Here is a 15,194-nt window from a genome sequence, read left to right as displayed (position 1 = left end):
TTCCTAACCAACCCTTCGGTTCAATCGATTATCCTAGAACCGAAATAAAAAATTCTGAATTGAATTTGCGAATTTAAAAACGAAATTGAAACCTGATCGCGAATTCCCTGCGATGCCTTGCGATTCCCACGCCTAGAGCCTGATGCTCTGATACCAATTGTTGGTCCCAAAATGGATCTTGATCTCTAGAACGAGCGTGAATAACAAACTTGAATAACAATAACTTGAATGTAATAACCGAATGTATGTACAATCGAATTGAGAGTAAGTGATTACAAATGAAACTATACAATCCTATTTATAGTTTTCTACGGGTACGAGTGAATGGACGCGTCTCTTCGTGAACGGGTGTGTCTCTAGATTGTGTGGATGAGAATGAATCTTGAAGAGGTGTGTCCATAAGCCAAAAGTCACGTCCCTTTCCTTCTTGTGGCTGCCGATCGCGAACAGACATGTCTCTAAGGAGACATGTCTTTTCCTTTAGTGAAGCGGTTATAATCTTTCAGTTTTACATCTTCAGTCCCCATACTTTGTAACCGCCATCTAACTACTTTAAACTAATACATAATCAACCCTTGTACTTGAGGATGTATATGATTAGTGATTTCAAATTTTATCAAAACACACCCAGGCCAACAGCTTGTTAACCTGGGACAGTTGCAGCGCTAAAACAAAAAACATACATCACCACAAGCAATTAAGAAACCATACAGGAAAGATCAAAAACACTCCAGTTTCCCCATGTTAGACCCAACGATTTAGACCGGTTACGGACCCACAGATAACTCAACGTCCTTATTTCCTCGATTAACCTTTCCGTTTTTAGTTCTTTCTGGTTGAAAATAACTTCGTTCCTGCATTTCCAGATGCTCCATATTGTCGTCAGTATCACCGTATAATACGCCTTCTGCCACTTTCGGGGGCCGTTAACATGCATATGCATATTTACGAGGTCTTTGACATCTAGCGCGTAGAAGGGTCTTATGTTACACCACCTAGCCACAAAATCCCAGACCACTTGAGTGAAACCGCATCCCACGAATAAATGGTCTGCAGATTCATCCATTTCGCCACAAAATCTACATATAGTCGACTCTAAGTTCACCTGTCTCCTAGCTAGTGCCATCAATGTCGGAATACGATCCAAGGATAAGCGCCAAGCCAAGAAATTCACTTTTATTGGGGCCCATGAATTCCACTGAAATCCTGTACCCAGATCCGAAGACCTTACTTTTTGCACTAGCCGCCTCATACTATTGACCGTAAAGCTTCCGGAGGCGTTTAACTTCCAAACCCAGTAGTCTTGACCTGTTCCAAAACTCACATCCGAAAGAGCCCCTGCAATTTCTTGTAACTCTCTGACCTCACATGTTGAATTTGGCCGCCTTTTCCATCGGGCTCTAAATCTGAAGACCCCATTCTCTTCCACCAAACGATCTGCCACCGCTACGTGTTTGCAACTTTCCAAGCAGAACAGATTAGGAAACCTGTTTGCCAATGGCTCTTCCCCAAACCAACATGCTGTCCAGAACTGTATATCCCTTCCATGACCCACCATCCCTTTAAACAAGCTCCTCAAATTTATACCTTCCTTGCTTAACTCATCTTGAATTTTCACTACTTGTTTCCACGGACCAGATATAGATAAACTTACTGGTATAAAATTCCATGAGTGTGCTGTATGGTGGAAGCTACATATAACTTTTCACCACAACCCATTCGGTTCCGCCTTAAAGCGCCACCACCATTTCGCCAACATAGATACATTAGCCTCCCATAACGAGCCGATACCCACCCCCCCCCCCATAATCCTTTGGGACTAAGACGTTATTCCACGCGACCCAAATTATTTTTTTCTGCTCCGGAGACGCCCCCCACAAGAAGTCTCTTCTGAGCCGCTCAAGATGGTTAATTACCTGTACCGGAGCCTTAAAAAGAGAGAAAAAATATGTTGGTAATGAGCTCAAAACCGATTTCATAAGAGTGATACGTCCGCCAAATGATAGTGTCTTTGCCTTCCACGCCGACAATCTTTTCTTGAAAACATCAAAAACCGGCCTCCAATTTTTAACCAAATTCATGTTGGCTCCAACTTGTAGCCCAAGATGCTTGAAAGGGAAAACCCCAGCTTTACATCGAAGAATCCTATTCAAGTTGAGTACATTCTCCCTCGACCACTCTCCCACAAAGACCGCATCATCCGCATATAGGAAATGCGATAATAACGGACCGTGTGTAGAGCATTTAATCCCTTTATATAGCCCAATTGTGCATGCCTTTTTCATTACCCCGGAAAGTGCCTCCATAGCTATAATAAATAAGAAAGGTGATATGGGATCGCCTTGTCGAAGACCCCGATAACACTTGAACTCTTGGGTGGGTGACCCGTTAACAAGTACTGATGCCTTAACCGAAGACACAATTGCCATAATCCAGTTCCGCCACTTCAATGGGAAGTTCATTTGAGCCATGATTGAGTTTAAAAACTCCCAGTTGAGAGAGTCATATGCCTTCTCGATATCTACTTTGAAAATTAACCCTGCCTTTTTCCGACGCTTCAACCAAGGGATTAGTTCATTTAGGATAAGTGGGCCATCTAGTATACTCCGGTTCGCCAAAAAAGCGGTCTGCTCCTCGGATGTTAATTTCTGCATGACCGTTTTCAACGGGTTCACCAAAACCTTTGACACCACCTTATTGATACTTCCAATTAAACTAATGGGTCTGTAATCTAAAAGTCCACCTGGATCATTGCATTTTGCTATCAAGGCTAAGAAGGATGACGTGCAGCCAATGTGAATTGCTTCTTTCTCAAAAAATTCATCCATCAGCATAATAAAATCATTCTGAAGTAATCCCCAACATTTTTTTATGAACCGAAAATTTATGCCATCCGGACCCGGAGCCCTATCTCCCTCGCAATCCCAAACCGCTTTCTTAACTTCCATAACCGAAAACGGCGCTACAAGCACAGCCGCCTCATCTTCCGTAATGGTAGCTAAGTTTGGGCAGATTAACACTGGTCTCGAGCTCAATGGTTCTTGAAATTTCGAGGCAAAAAAATTACATACCGTGTCCTTTATTAAAGGCGGCGACGTGACCCAAATGTCGTTATCCTTTATTAAAGGCGGCGACGGCGACGTCATCTTCCAAGTTGTATTGTAAATAGTACTTTGGTTGGTTGGAGATCTGTCTAGTCATGTTTCAGGTCATATTTATACGTGCATGCAGCATGCATTATGAGAAATGTAATATGTTTTGTGTCACGGTGTACTTATCAACGGCATTAAATACGAATATTCTGAAGCATTTTCAAGATGAACCTGAATCCAACTTTTTTTTTTGAACGGCAAAAGAAATTTTTATACCACCAAAACTAGCAAGAAGTTAGAAACCACACAACATACACCAAGAAAAAACAATAAAACATAGAAAAAAAACCCACACCAACCACCGGAACTTACTTAACTTCAAATTTGTAAACTTTTCGCATACATACATAATATAACGCAAATAAAATTCATACTAATTTCGAGCTTACAAAAATTTTCATAAGTGTTTCAAAAGATTTAAACATGTTAACAAGTTTGATTTGATATGCGAAAGAACAAAAATGCGGAGACTTGATCTTTAGTTGTGTTCGGTTCTTTGGTAAGCTTGATCTTCATTCAAAACATCCTCCTAACACCTAAATATCAAAAACCATAATATATGACGATTGTACGAAGTATAAAACATATCTACATATCCCGGATAATCAAATGCAACAAAAATAAAACTTTTATAATACCCCGCCGTAGGCTACGATTGAGGACCGTAGGTTACGGCCAACAAGTAAGAAATTTCCAGGATGTGCCTGCCATAGCCTACGGCTGGTTACGGCAGCAAGCAGCTAATGAGAAAGACCAGGAAAGACCTGCCGTAGCTTACGGCAACTAGCTGCTGCTGTGCATTTCCTGTTTTACCCCTTTTTCAATAAAAGTTCCGTATCGAACACTTATCCATTTAACTCGAAACTTGTCCCTATTTGATCTTAAAACCTTTGTCCGCATGTTTAACTTGTAATCCTATAACCCGGATTCATAATAACATGTTTTACACTATCGATTCCAAAAATTCGTATACTTAATTATTTGACCCGTATACATGTTGAAGCATAAAGCTTACAGAATTCATATCCTTTTTATACATATATTCTTTTGTGACTTTACCCCATTACCTGGAGTATAAATTTCACATTTTACGCTTCTGTTACACAGTTTGCGTTTACGCTTATTTACCTGTTCAACCGTCTAATGATTGAACTTAATTAAATCAGAAATCTTTTCAAGAATTCACTATCTTCCGATTATGACTCATTACTCGAGTCCTTCGCTTTATAGTCCGCATTCCCGTTACCCGTTTTACGCTTATATTCATAATCTTACCTATCAACCGGGTTTATACTGAAGTCATTATTCATGCACCCATTCCGGTTTGCGTTAAGACTTCGTTTTGACCCGTTTGGTTGTTCATATGAAATCCTTCACTTTCAAACAAACCAAACACTTCTTTACTCCCTATTTTGACCTGTTTGGTTCTTTATGTGAAATCCATCATTTTTAAAACAAACCAAACTTATCAACATTCGCTATTTATTCATTTGGTTCATTCGTGTGAAATCCATCACTTATGAATAAACCGAATTTCTCTAATATCACTTCATTATTCAACATATATCAATACAAAATCATTAATAAAATCCTACGAATCATAAAGTCACATACCTTAAAGCTTTCCTTTTAAGCGCGTATCCGCCCCGACTTGACCTTCCGAAGCTCCACTCGAGTTGCCTAAGTTGTGCAACCCAATTATTATTAGGAACTCACAATTCAAGTCTATGGCATTTAAATTTGCCAATGATCAATCGCAAGATTCTCTTTATATATAATTCCATATATTATCAACATCAAATCTTTCATCTAAGCATTTTGTCAAACACCTTATGAGCATGACTTTTATACTACTTCTATTTATTCAAGTAAACATATTTTTAACTATACATTCTTATTTCATCAAATCAATATTCTCAGTATGATCAAAGTGTCATCAAATTTCAATTTATCATACTTCAAATACATCATTTACTCATCATATTTCATGTATCCCATACTCTCACTAAAACCCACTTACACATACATGTGCTATTTAACCCTAACACATTATTCATGTAATCACTTCATGGATTTAGAAAATATGATGACTCTAAGCATCTACACTACCTTTATTTCACTTTAATTCCTACAATTTATGCAAGAATTGCAATATGAATAATTTTACAAATCTTCATAACATCATTAAATGTTGAATTTCAACATACCTTATCATTCCCTAGTATAGGTGATCAATAATCTTCGTTTATGCACAATTATAAGACTCGATTACACCTTCAATTCGATCAAGTTGATGAGTTTTAGGGTTTTGGTGTTCTCCCCCCTTTTTCTTGTTTCTGGTCGCACACATACACACCTGGTGTGTTATGTTATTTTTTGTTTTTATAAAGAGTTAATGACTGTTTTCGTCCATGTGGTTCGTCAAAAATCACTATTTTAGTCCATTACTTTAAAAATTGCTATTTCAGTCCTTGAGGTTTCACTTTAGTAACCATTTCAGTCCCTGTGGTTTTACTTTCGTAACCATTTCAATCCATTATTATGTTAAGTATAGGGACTGAAATGTTACGCGGTGGACTGAAATGGTTACGAAAGTGAAACCACAGGGACTGAAATCGTAATTTTTAAACTCATGGACTGAAACAGTGATTTTTGACAAACCACAGGGACGAAAACAGTAATTAACTCTTTTATAAAGTAAACTAGTTTTCCCTCATTTGCTATTTTAGTCCCTCTTCTTGTTCCCAGTTTTCTTTTAATGGTTGTTAACTATTTATTTTCATTAAATCATGTATTAGTTAACTAGGTTAGTTAACCTTGGTCAATTATGTAAAAATATACATACATACATACATACAAATATGTATATATATATTTTATAATTTAATATTTTTGGGGTGTTACAACCACCGAAAAAAACCTAGAAAAAAACTACACAAGACTCAAGGCGGGTTTATGGAAGAGAACATGAAAATCGGTTTCGGAGGGTCCGGAGCCGTAATCCAACCAACCTTCATGAACTTGACTTTTACTCCTTTTTTCCGCCTCTGAACGGGATTCCCGACACCTTTGCCTCTACCAATAGCATACTCACCCGTTTTAACAGAATCGCCCAACCCTATATTAGCACATGCCTTAGAGAGTATCTCGACTTGCGATGGACGGACTCCCACACGCTTTAAAAAGGACTGCGGTTGCGTGTTCAAGTTGAAACAGGAGAATCTACTGTCTTAGGAATATTTGTACTGGCGTGATTGGTAGATGAAAATTGATAAGACCCAAAAACTCATCAAGACGAAAAGGGTCGGGACCAACACTAGATCTTTTCTTGGATTGGAGGACAACAAAAAGGTTAAATGGATTTGTTGGGCTATAGCCTAGTTCTATTGGAGCTAGAAGGGCTACCAGATTAAGATCTTAATCTTTTCAAGCTAGAAATGCCAGCTTTAAACGAAAAGTTTCCTCACCGAGTTCCCAGGAGTTTTAAAATCAAAAGCTTCTCCCAGAAGATTCATTGTGCACTTCGTTTGAGGTGAATTTTTTGTGACAAATGTCACTTTTCCGTACATTCCGTACAATTGAACAGTAATATGTGTTTTAAGAACTGTACATGGTATAGGTTACAAGACGAATGAAATTCTGATTACTATTATATACACACAATGGCATTTCATGTTGCAAGACTTTTATCATTACTACGTGCAACACAACACAATACAATTCTATTAATGCTCAAAACAGAGTTCGCACAACTATCAGACAAAACTAGAAATACTGACGGAAGTTCAGTACTTAGACAGACATGATGTGGAGACACAAAATAAGCCACAGGACCAAGTGTTACACTAGTATGATGTGTAGGGAGGTAGGGACCATAAAACTGCATTCCTAAGTGATAGTTTAGGTGCCGGAAAGTGCCTAAAACCCACATCAAGTGCTGAATTCAGCATAAATCAGCAAAAATCAGATTTTTAGCAAGCTTCTATCATGCAAAAATATGACTAAATGGTCCTGAATGCTTTCCTAAGTATCGGGAATTAAAAGGGTCACAAAAGGGTACATAAAGATCACTAAACGGTATAGTTTGACACTTTAACGAACCGGTATCTAACCGAACAACCGGACACTACCCGAAACACTAATATTATAGTAGAAGCATTGTTTTAATGTTTCTGAGCTAGTTATGATCCCCGAACACCCTAACACACTAGATAACACATCATATGCATGAACACTAACTAATACCCTTAAATTCTAACTAATTAACTTAACTATCCATTAATCACCAACTAATACCCCCCCCCCCCTTAAGTGGACGGTCACAAGGGTGACCCCACCAATATCTTACTTGATCTTCCCTGATCTCCTTAATCTTGTGAAGATTTACTTAGTGATTTGTTATATACTATTGGAACATACGATCCATTGGATAAAGCTTAAAATGGTTATAAGTTAGAACTTGAGCTCATTCATCTTTACACCACTCTTCTCCTTCCCTTGCTCCCCCTCACGGCCGAGAACACCCATCCACACCACCATCATCATCCAATCTTGTTCATCTAATCCACACACTCACAAAGGTGCAAGAAGGTTTACAAGCAAGCTTGGTGGTCTTGGATCTTGAAGGACCTTTCTCATTTACTATTATCCAACACATTTGTCATCCTCAACATCTTGTGTTCATCCCTAGCCATAGAGCTAGTAGTAAGGCCCTTATGATCTCTTGTTACTTCATATTTTGATGGTTAAAAGATGATGAACATTGTTAATCTTAAAGAATACTAAAGAACATAACCATGAATCTTTAACATGAGCTTATTAACATATGAATACATGTTGAATAGTGTTTATTTGCTTCTTGATGATTGATGATTTGTGTTAGTGATGTTAGACATCATAAGAAACCTACTAGATTGTGATTAAACACATGATCTAGTAAGTTAAGGTGATGATCTTGTGAAAGACCAAGATCATCATGCTTTATGTTTTCATGAACTTGAAAAATGAAAATGATTTTGTGAATGTTGTAGTATGTAATATGTTTACTAGACATAAACTTGAATGACTTCAAAAATAGTTTTCCAAAGAAACCAAGTTAAATCACCAGATTTACATGAACATTGTTTTTAAAGAAACTAACCATGTTTCTAGTGGTAAAACAAGTATAAGAATACATTGTTTACAAGAAAAATTCAAAGGAATGATTTTTGGAAAAATCATCTAGCAAGTTGTAAACACCTAAATCTTTCAAGAATGAGATTTTTAAAGAAGTAAACACACTTTAAAGAGTAACTAAACACACTACCAAGTTACTACAAGTTTTTATGAAAGATCAAGTTCATGATTATTATGTAAATAGCATAGTTTTGGCACTTGGTAAGTGAAAATTGTTTAGGGTTGATTGTTGATTGTTTGTAATTTTTGAAAAGAAAATGATATGCTTTGATAGCATGGACACCTTCATTTTTAGGGGAAACTATGGCAAAATTTTCTAAAAATATAAACACTTAGAAAAATGTTTTCTAAACAAATATTTGCGAGTGTATTTTGATCATGAGTTTCCAACAAAAACCTTGCCATAGATTTTGCTACGAAAATACAAATATTGGAGGTTGGTTTTTACAAATAAAAATGGATAAATATGCATTTAGAATATATATTTACATTAAAGACACATTGTGTGTGATTATTTGTATACTTTGTGTATTAGTTATATTATTTTAGGATTTAAAGTAATATAACTTAACAAAATACCAAGTTATATCGTATTTTTCGACAAAGAGAAAATATATTATTTTTGGGAAGTAAAAATATATTTTCTTGGAATACTTAGAAGATGTAACGCCCTAACACGTTTTAACCTAAGATTCGCAACGGAAAATACGTATCTAAAATTTCTTTCATGATACTCTTTCTTTCACTTAAATATATTAATCTCTTTTTATAAATTAATCAAAACTAATATACATATATCAAATTAAGTAACCATATACACACCCACGTACAATCCATGACTTGACTCGATCTTCAACCGCGTACACTTCTTGATGAAATATCCATAACCCTGTACAGCCTGCAGTCACCACATTCAATCACATCATTAGCAACCGGTGACATAATACAAAATCTTAACACATGCATTATAAAGCGTCAACATATCATGCTTTCTCTTATATTGGCCCCTTCATCCATCCATTCGATCACTCGCGTCGGATTGCGGAGACAATCTTCACTTCCATTATTAACATGCCTATACTTCACAATAATTCTCAATAGAAAAACGGTTAGTACCATTAGCTTCCCTTCGTAGGAACATGTCCTCAAATACACATAACTCGTCTTATTCATTCAAGCATATAATTAAATACCCACTCAAGAATGTATTCACTTTTTATTCATACGCGTACTTACAATTTACATCCTACATGTATAACTTCTTAATTCATCTTTATGCATAATTCATTATGTAAGTTCCCTTTCTTACCCAAACTTAATCGAATCCCTTTCTTAACCACTTCCAACCTATTTCCACTAGAACTTAACTTAGTAACGACATCGATTCATATTTTCTTACATTACATTCGATAACTACCATATATCATAAATTCATTACCAAACAAAAGGGTGAGTTCGGAGTTTACTTACCTCGTGCGTCCGAGTTCAAGCATAGCTTCCGTGTTTATCCATGGCCCGTTGCCCTTCCATGCTTGTGTCCATGTTGACATGACTCCTATCCGTACATGTCATCACATTCATCATAACATGATTAGCATACATACCTATTAACAAAGGTTTCTTGCCATATCATCTTATCAAACTAATTTCCCACTTGTAATTCATTCAAAACACATTCCTTATACAAATCTATTATCTAATACATCATCATCATCACATTCTACATACATTTATTCATTATTAGCATACAATCTCACTTATCATTTTCTCCTAAGCATTTCAGCAAACACCTGGTGTGCATATCACTTTCTAAGCATAATGTACAAGTGTTTTAAGCATGTTCTTCCTTATTTCATCTTTTGAACCATCACATTCAAGCAAAATCTCATAATCATAAATTCCACATCAAGTTTATCTATCTTAGTCTATCATACAACACCTTATACAATACAAGATTACACTATAACATCTACAAGTTCATCATGATCATCATCTTCACACTCATGCAATGGGTTTCATTCTAAATCACCCAATTACTTGAAATTATTCATAACACAAGTTTTATTTGGTGTTTCTAACACATCTACATGCTTAATTTCATACAATTTCATGGATTGGTCATAACCCACTTCAAACAAGATCACCAAATTTAAGTTTTAAGACATACCTTATGATCCCCTTGTGAAGGTGATCATTAATTCATGTTCGGTTGTGAATTTGGGCTTCGTTTAGCCTTTCAATTTGGAGAATTTGATGAAGTTTAGGGTTTTGGCTCCATGGGAGCCTTCCCTGCTCATTCATGAACACACACACGATGTGTGTGTATGTGTGTGTTGTTTTCTTTTAATAAAACAACTTTCAAGTTATTCACTTTGGTCCCTCGTGTTTCGTTTTAATTAAATAAGGCTACAACCCTTCGTTTAATATCAACGATACTAATATTCAACTAGGTTAATTATCCCTAGTTAATATTCATTTACGGGTTCACTTTTACCCCTAACGGTATTTTTACCCGTTCCTTTTTATTAACCGGATATAAATTACCAAACCCATTTTGGGGTGTTACAGAAGATATATGATTTTTGGGAAAAATATATATTTTCTTGACGTACATTATTTTTGGATAAAATAAGTTTATATATATTTTCTAAGTGAGACTTGAAAATATATTGTTTTGGAAATATATATTGGATATTTATTAAGAAAATATGTACACACCGGAATACGACGCCAATACATGGCAAAGTATACAAATACAAGAATACGGATATACATGAGATACCCCATCGTTGGGAAGGAAATACGAATATAAATACTTGAGAAGTATTACTACAAAAATATTGTTTAACAATTATTCCAAAATTAAGTATAATTTAAAGTTAAAATAATTATTATTTTAACAAGTATTATAACTTGGAATAATATTCCAGGCATAAAAGAAACGTAACTCAAACACGTAAATACTAAGGCAAGGCACGGCCCGTTCGTCTAATAGACCCTAGTACATTGTAGGTAGTCTTGTTTGCTGAAGGGATTTGAGTTACGAGTACCAAAGACGCAAAACAGTGAGTTCATGTCCCCCTTTTCTCTTAATTGTTTTGGTTTTATAACTCTCGAGGGTGGAATACATGTTACGAATGTTTAAACGGTATGAATTGACTAGGAAATGAACTATTAGATCATGTGAGCATAGACTAAATTTGAAATGCCATTAACTCTTAATTAGGGACGAAGGTTAGATCTAACGGGTACGGCCGAACCCCACTCACGGTACTTGTGACCACTTGAGTGCTTCGGTGTCCCAGTCGAGGTGAATCGACATAGTCGAGGTGAATCGACATAGTCAAGGTGAATCGACATAGTCGAAGGGGAATTCGACATAGTCGAGGGAAATCGACAAAGGTATAAGCCTACTCATTTCGAGTGCTCCCTATGTCCTCACATGCTTTAATGTCCTTGCAAAACATTTATTTATGTTCATAAATACTTTTCATATCTGTTTCCAAAAGGAATATCTCAAAGGTTTACAAGAATGTCAATACTCACACAAACGCATGAACTCGCTCAACTTTTGTTGATGTTTTCCAAAATTACATGTATTTCAGGTAACAAGTTGGATCTTGGGCGTGGGTGTTTTTTCTAGAAGTAAATTCCAAATTTAGATGTCATCCACTTTTGTTGAATTGTATCATAGTCGAAGGTCGTGTTGTTTGAAACTGGAATAACCGGTATTTGTAATACTTTTACTTAATGAATGGATGAACATCGTTTTGATCATGTAGTTGTTTATTTTGATTGAATGCAATGATATTTAACCAGTCACACATCATACGCTTCCGCAAAAGACAGGGTGTAACATTTTCTCCAATAGTAGTCGAGGCCCTAATGGTTGGTTTGTCACCCGAGTTCAACTGAGACGATTGGTTACCAACATTGGGTAACTTACCAGCCGATGACTAAGCAGCAGCTCACTTTTCGGTGCACACTGGAGCTACACAAGGGTCACCTTCACTTACTAGAACATCGCCAGAAACACTGGCACCTGTCGTCTAATTTAAGAAGTCCGGAACCCAATCCCCATCTGCCTCCACCGCCCAAACTATAAAAGAGGAATTTTTCCAAGTTACAGTGATTTCCTCCATGATCTTTAATCCATCATTTACCAAGATTCCCAAAAAAATTAGAGGATATGTTACAACTTAACAAAGAAGCTTGAGTGTTATGAACCACCCTACCAAAAACACTAGCGATTGAGTCAAAGACACTAGCGATTGAGTCAAAGACACTAGAGTCCTAGAGGTTAATTGGAATACCATAGACAACAACCCATGCTACCTGTTCAAAATGAATTCGGAGCAACTCTACCTTCCGGAAATTATTCAAGTTACATAAGGAAGTAACATTGCATGCCTTCCCAATAAGCGAACCACACCTCCAAAATCTAGACGCGTTCGTGTCGTTGTCTTGAATATTTATTACCCTGCCACTGTTAGCATCTTTAAGCCCACATTAGTTTGTCTCTCTCCTCGTATCATTGACTAAAAACTAATTTAGTAATTTTAATTTGAGTAAAATGCCAAAATGGTCCTTGAGTTTGTCACTTTTGCTACTTCAGTCAAAAAATGAAACGTTTTGCATCTGGGTCTCTAAGGTTTCATCTTTGTTGTCATTTTTTTATCCAATTGCCAACTGGATTAGAATTTTTCGTTAACTTCCATTTTTTCCGGTTTCCTTATTTAAATGAAAAGTATAATTGTCATTTTATGGCATAATATATATATAAATTAAATGAGGAAAACGACCAAAAAGGAGAAATTAACAGAAAATTCTTTCCAATTTTGCCAATTGGATGAAAATGACAACAAAAATGAAACCTCAGGGACTCGAATGCAAAATGTTTCATTTTTGAACTGAAATGGCAAAAGTGACCTAGACTCAAGGACCATTTTGGCATTTTTACTCTTTTATTTTTTATTTTCATCAAAACTTTCATTTAACCCATCGTCTTGTTTGTTAATTTTTTTTAGTAAATTGCCAAAATAGTCCCTCAGGTTTGGGCATGTTTGTCATTTTCATTCAAAACAACTTTTTAGTACCATATAGTGCTTCACTTTTGGAAATTTTTGTCATTTTCATCCAAACGTCTAATTTGCTTTTGGAAAATTTTTTTTCTATCAAACATCGTATGAAAATTGCAAAAAATCACAAATCTCAGGGACGACTTTGACAAAAAAAAAAAGTCAGACGTTTGGATAAAAATGGCAAAAAATTCCAAAAGTGAAGGACTATATGGTATAAAAAAAATTGTTTTGGATGAAAATGGCAAACATTCCCAAACCTCAGGGACGATTTAGGCAATTTACGCATTTTTTTTGTTACAATATCTTTTTTATTCAATCTTCATAATTTTTTTTTGTTTACACCGATAAACCCATAATAGATTCTTTTTACCTTCTGCCAACCGTATATAATTCTTGTCTTTTTATTAACTGTTTTTCTAATGAACTCATATTAAACAAGAATCATATAAAGGGTTAAATTTATTGAGACTTTGTTAACAAATTTTACTACAATATAATAATCTATTTATATCAATATAAATATATATTTATACTATACTATATAATAAAACATTAATTTGTGACACCTATCATTCATTGTAAGTATTTATTTTATGATTTTCTCTCCTCACTTCCAAACTTATCTTATATTAATTAAATAAATAAATGAATAATGAGCTAATAATAAATTTCATCCTACTTTAATATTTAGTATAGGAAATTACATTTATTCAACCCGTGTAATACACATATTTTTAAAGATGTAACTTTTTTATTATTTGGTATATAAAATTACATTTATTCAACCCGTGTAATAAATGAGGTTTCTTAAAGATGTATTATTGTATTATTTAGTAAACAATATTACATTTATTCAACTCGTATAATACAAGTGGTTTTAAAGATATAACTTTTTTATTTGGTATATAAAATTATATTTATTCAACCCGTACAATATGGTTCTTATAGATATAATTTTTTTATTATTTAATATATAAAATTATATTTATTCAACCCGTGCAACAAAAGAGGTTTTTAAAGATATATTGTTTTATTAGTTAGTATATGAAATTTATTTATTCGACCCGTGTAATACACGGGGCTATAACCTAGTTCCAAATATATTACACTAGGTTAGAACCCCCGTGTATTACACAGGTTGAATAAATGTAATTTTATATATTAAAAAATAAAAAGTTATATCTTTATGAACCTTGTATACTCTACGGGTTAAATAAATGTAATTTTACATATCAAATAATAAAAAAGTTATATATTTAAAAACAATATGTATTACACAGATTAAATAAATGTAATTTTGTATACTAAATTCTAAAAACATCGTATCTTTAAAAACCCGTGTGTAATCGGGTTGAATAAATCTACCAAATAATTAAAAAACTACATCCTTTAACACCCCGTATATTACACGTGTTGAATAGATCTAAAAAAGAGTAATATCTTTAAAACTCATGCATATTACATAGATTAAATAAATGTAGTTTTGTATATTAAATTCTAAAAACGTAGTATGTTTAAAAAAAACCCGTGTATAGTCGGGTTGAAAAATCTACCAAATAATAAAAAATATATCCTTAAAAAACCGTGTGTATTATACGTGTTGAATAAATCTAATTTTATATAGCAAATGATAAAAAGTTATATCTTTAAAAACTTCGTGTATTACATGGGTTATATAAATGTAACTTTGAATAGTAATAATAAAAAAAATATTTTTAAAAACCTTGCATTTTACACGAGTTGAATAAATATAATTTTATATACCAAATAATAAAAAATTAATATT

At 34.7% G+C, this 15,194-nt stretch overlaps 1 protein-coding gene and 1 long non-coding RNA gene across 2 annotated transcripts; both read right to left on the bottom strand.

Annotated features, from left to right (window-relative positions):
- Window positions 1–697: 697 nt before the first annotated feature.
- Window positions 698–1,558, bottom strand: LOC118480935. The gene has a single exon (XM_035975940.1). It carries the CDS (start codon window positions 1,556–1,558, stop codon window positions 698–700), a length of 861 nt encoding a protein of 286 aa, XP_035831833.1.
- Window positions 1,559–3,473: 1,915 nt separating this feature from the next.
- Window positions 3,474–5,499, bottom strand: LOC110872490. The gene is made up of 3 exons (XR_002554467.2): window positions 5,360–5,499; window positions 4,767–4,832; window positions 3,474–3,688 (listed from the first exon to the last, which is right to left on the bottom strand). It is a non-coding gene; the product is annotated as an uncharacterized LOC110872490 (long non-coding RNA).
- Window positions 5,500–15,194: the final 9,695 nt, after the last annotated feature.

Source organism: Helianthus annuus, chromosome 8 (assembly GCF_002127325.2).
Source record: "Helianthus annuus cultivar XRQ/B chromosome 8, HanXRQr2.0-SUNRISE, whole genome shotgun sequence".
NCBI classification, from domain to species: Eukaryota; Viridiplantae; Streptophyta; class Magnoliopsida; order Asterales; family Asteraceae; genus Helianthus; species Helianthus annuus.
This window is presented reverse-complemented; position numbering and strand designations above follow the sequence as displayed.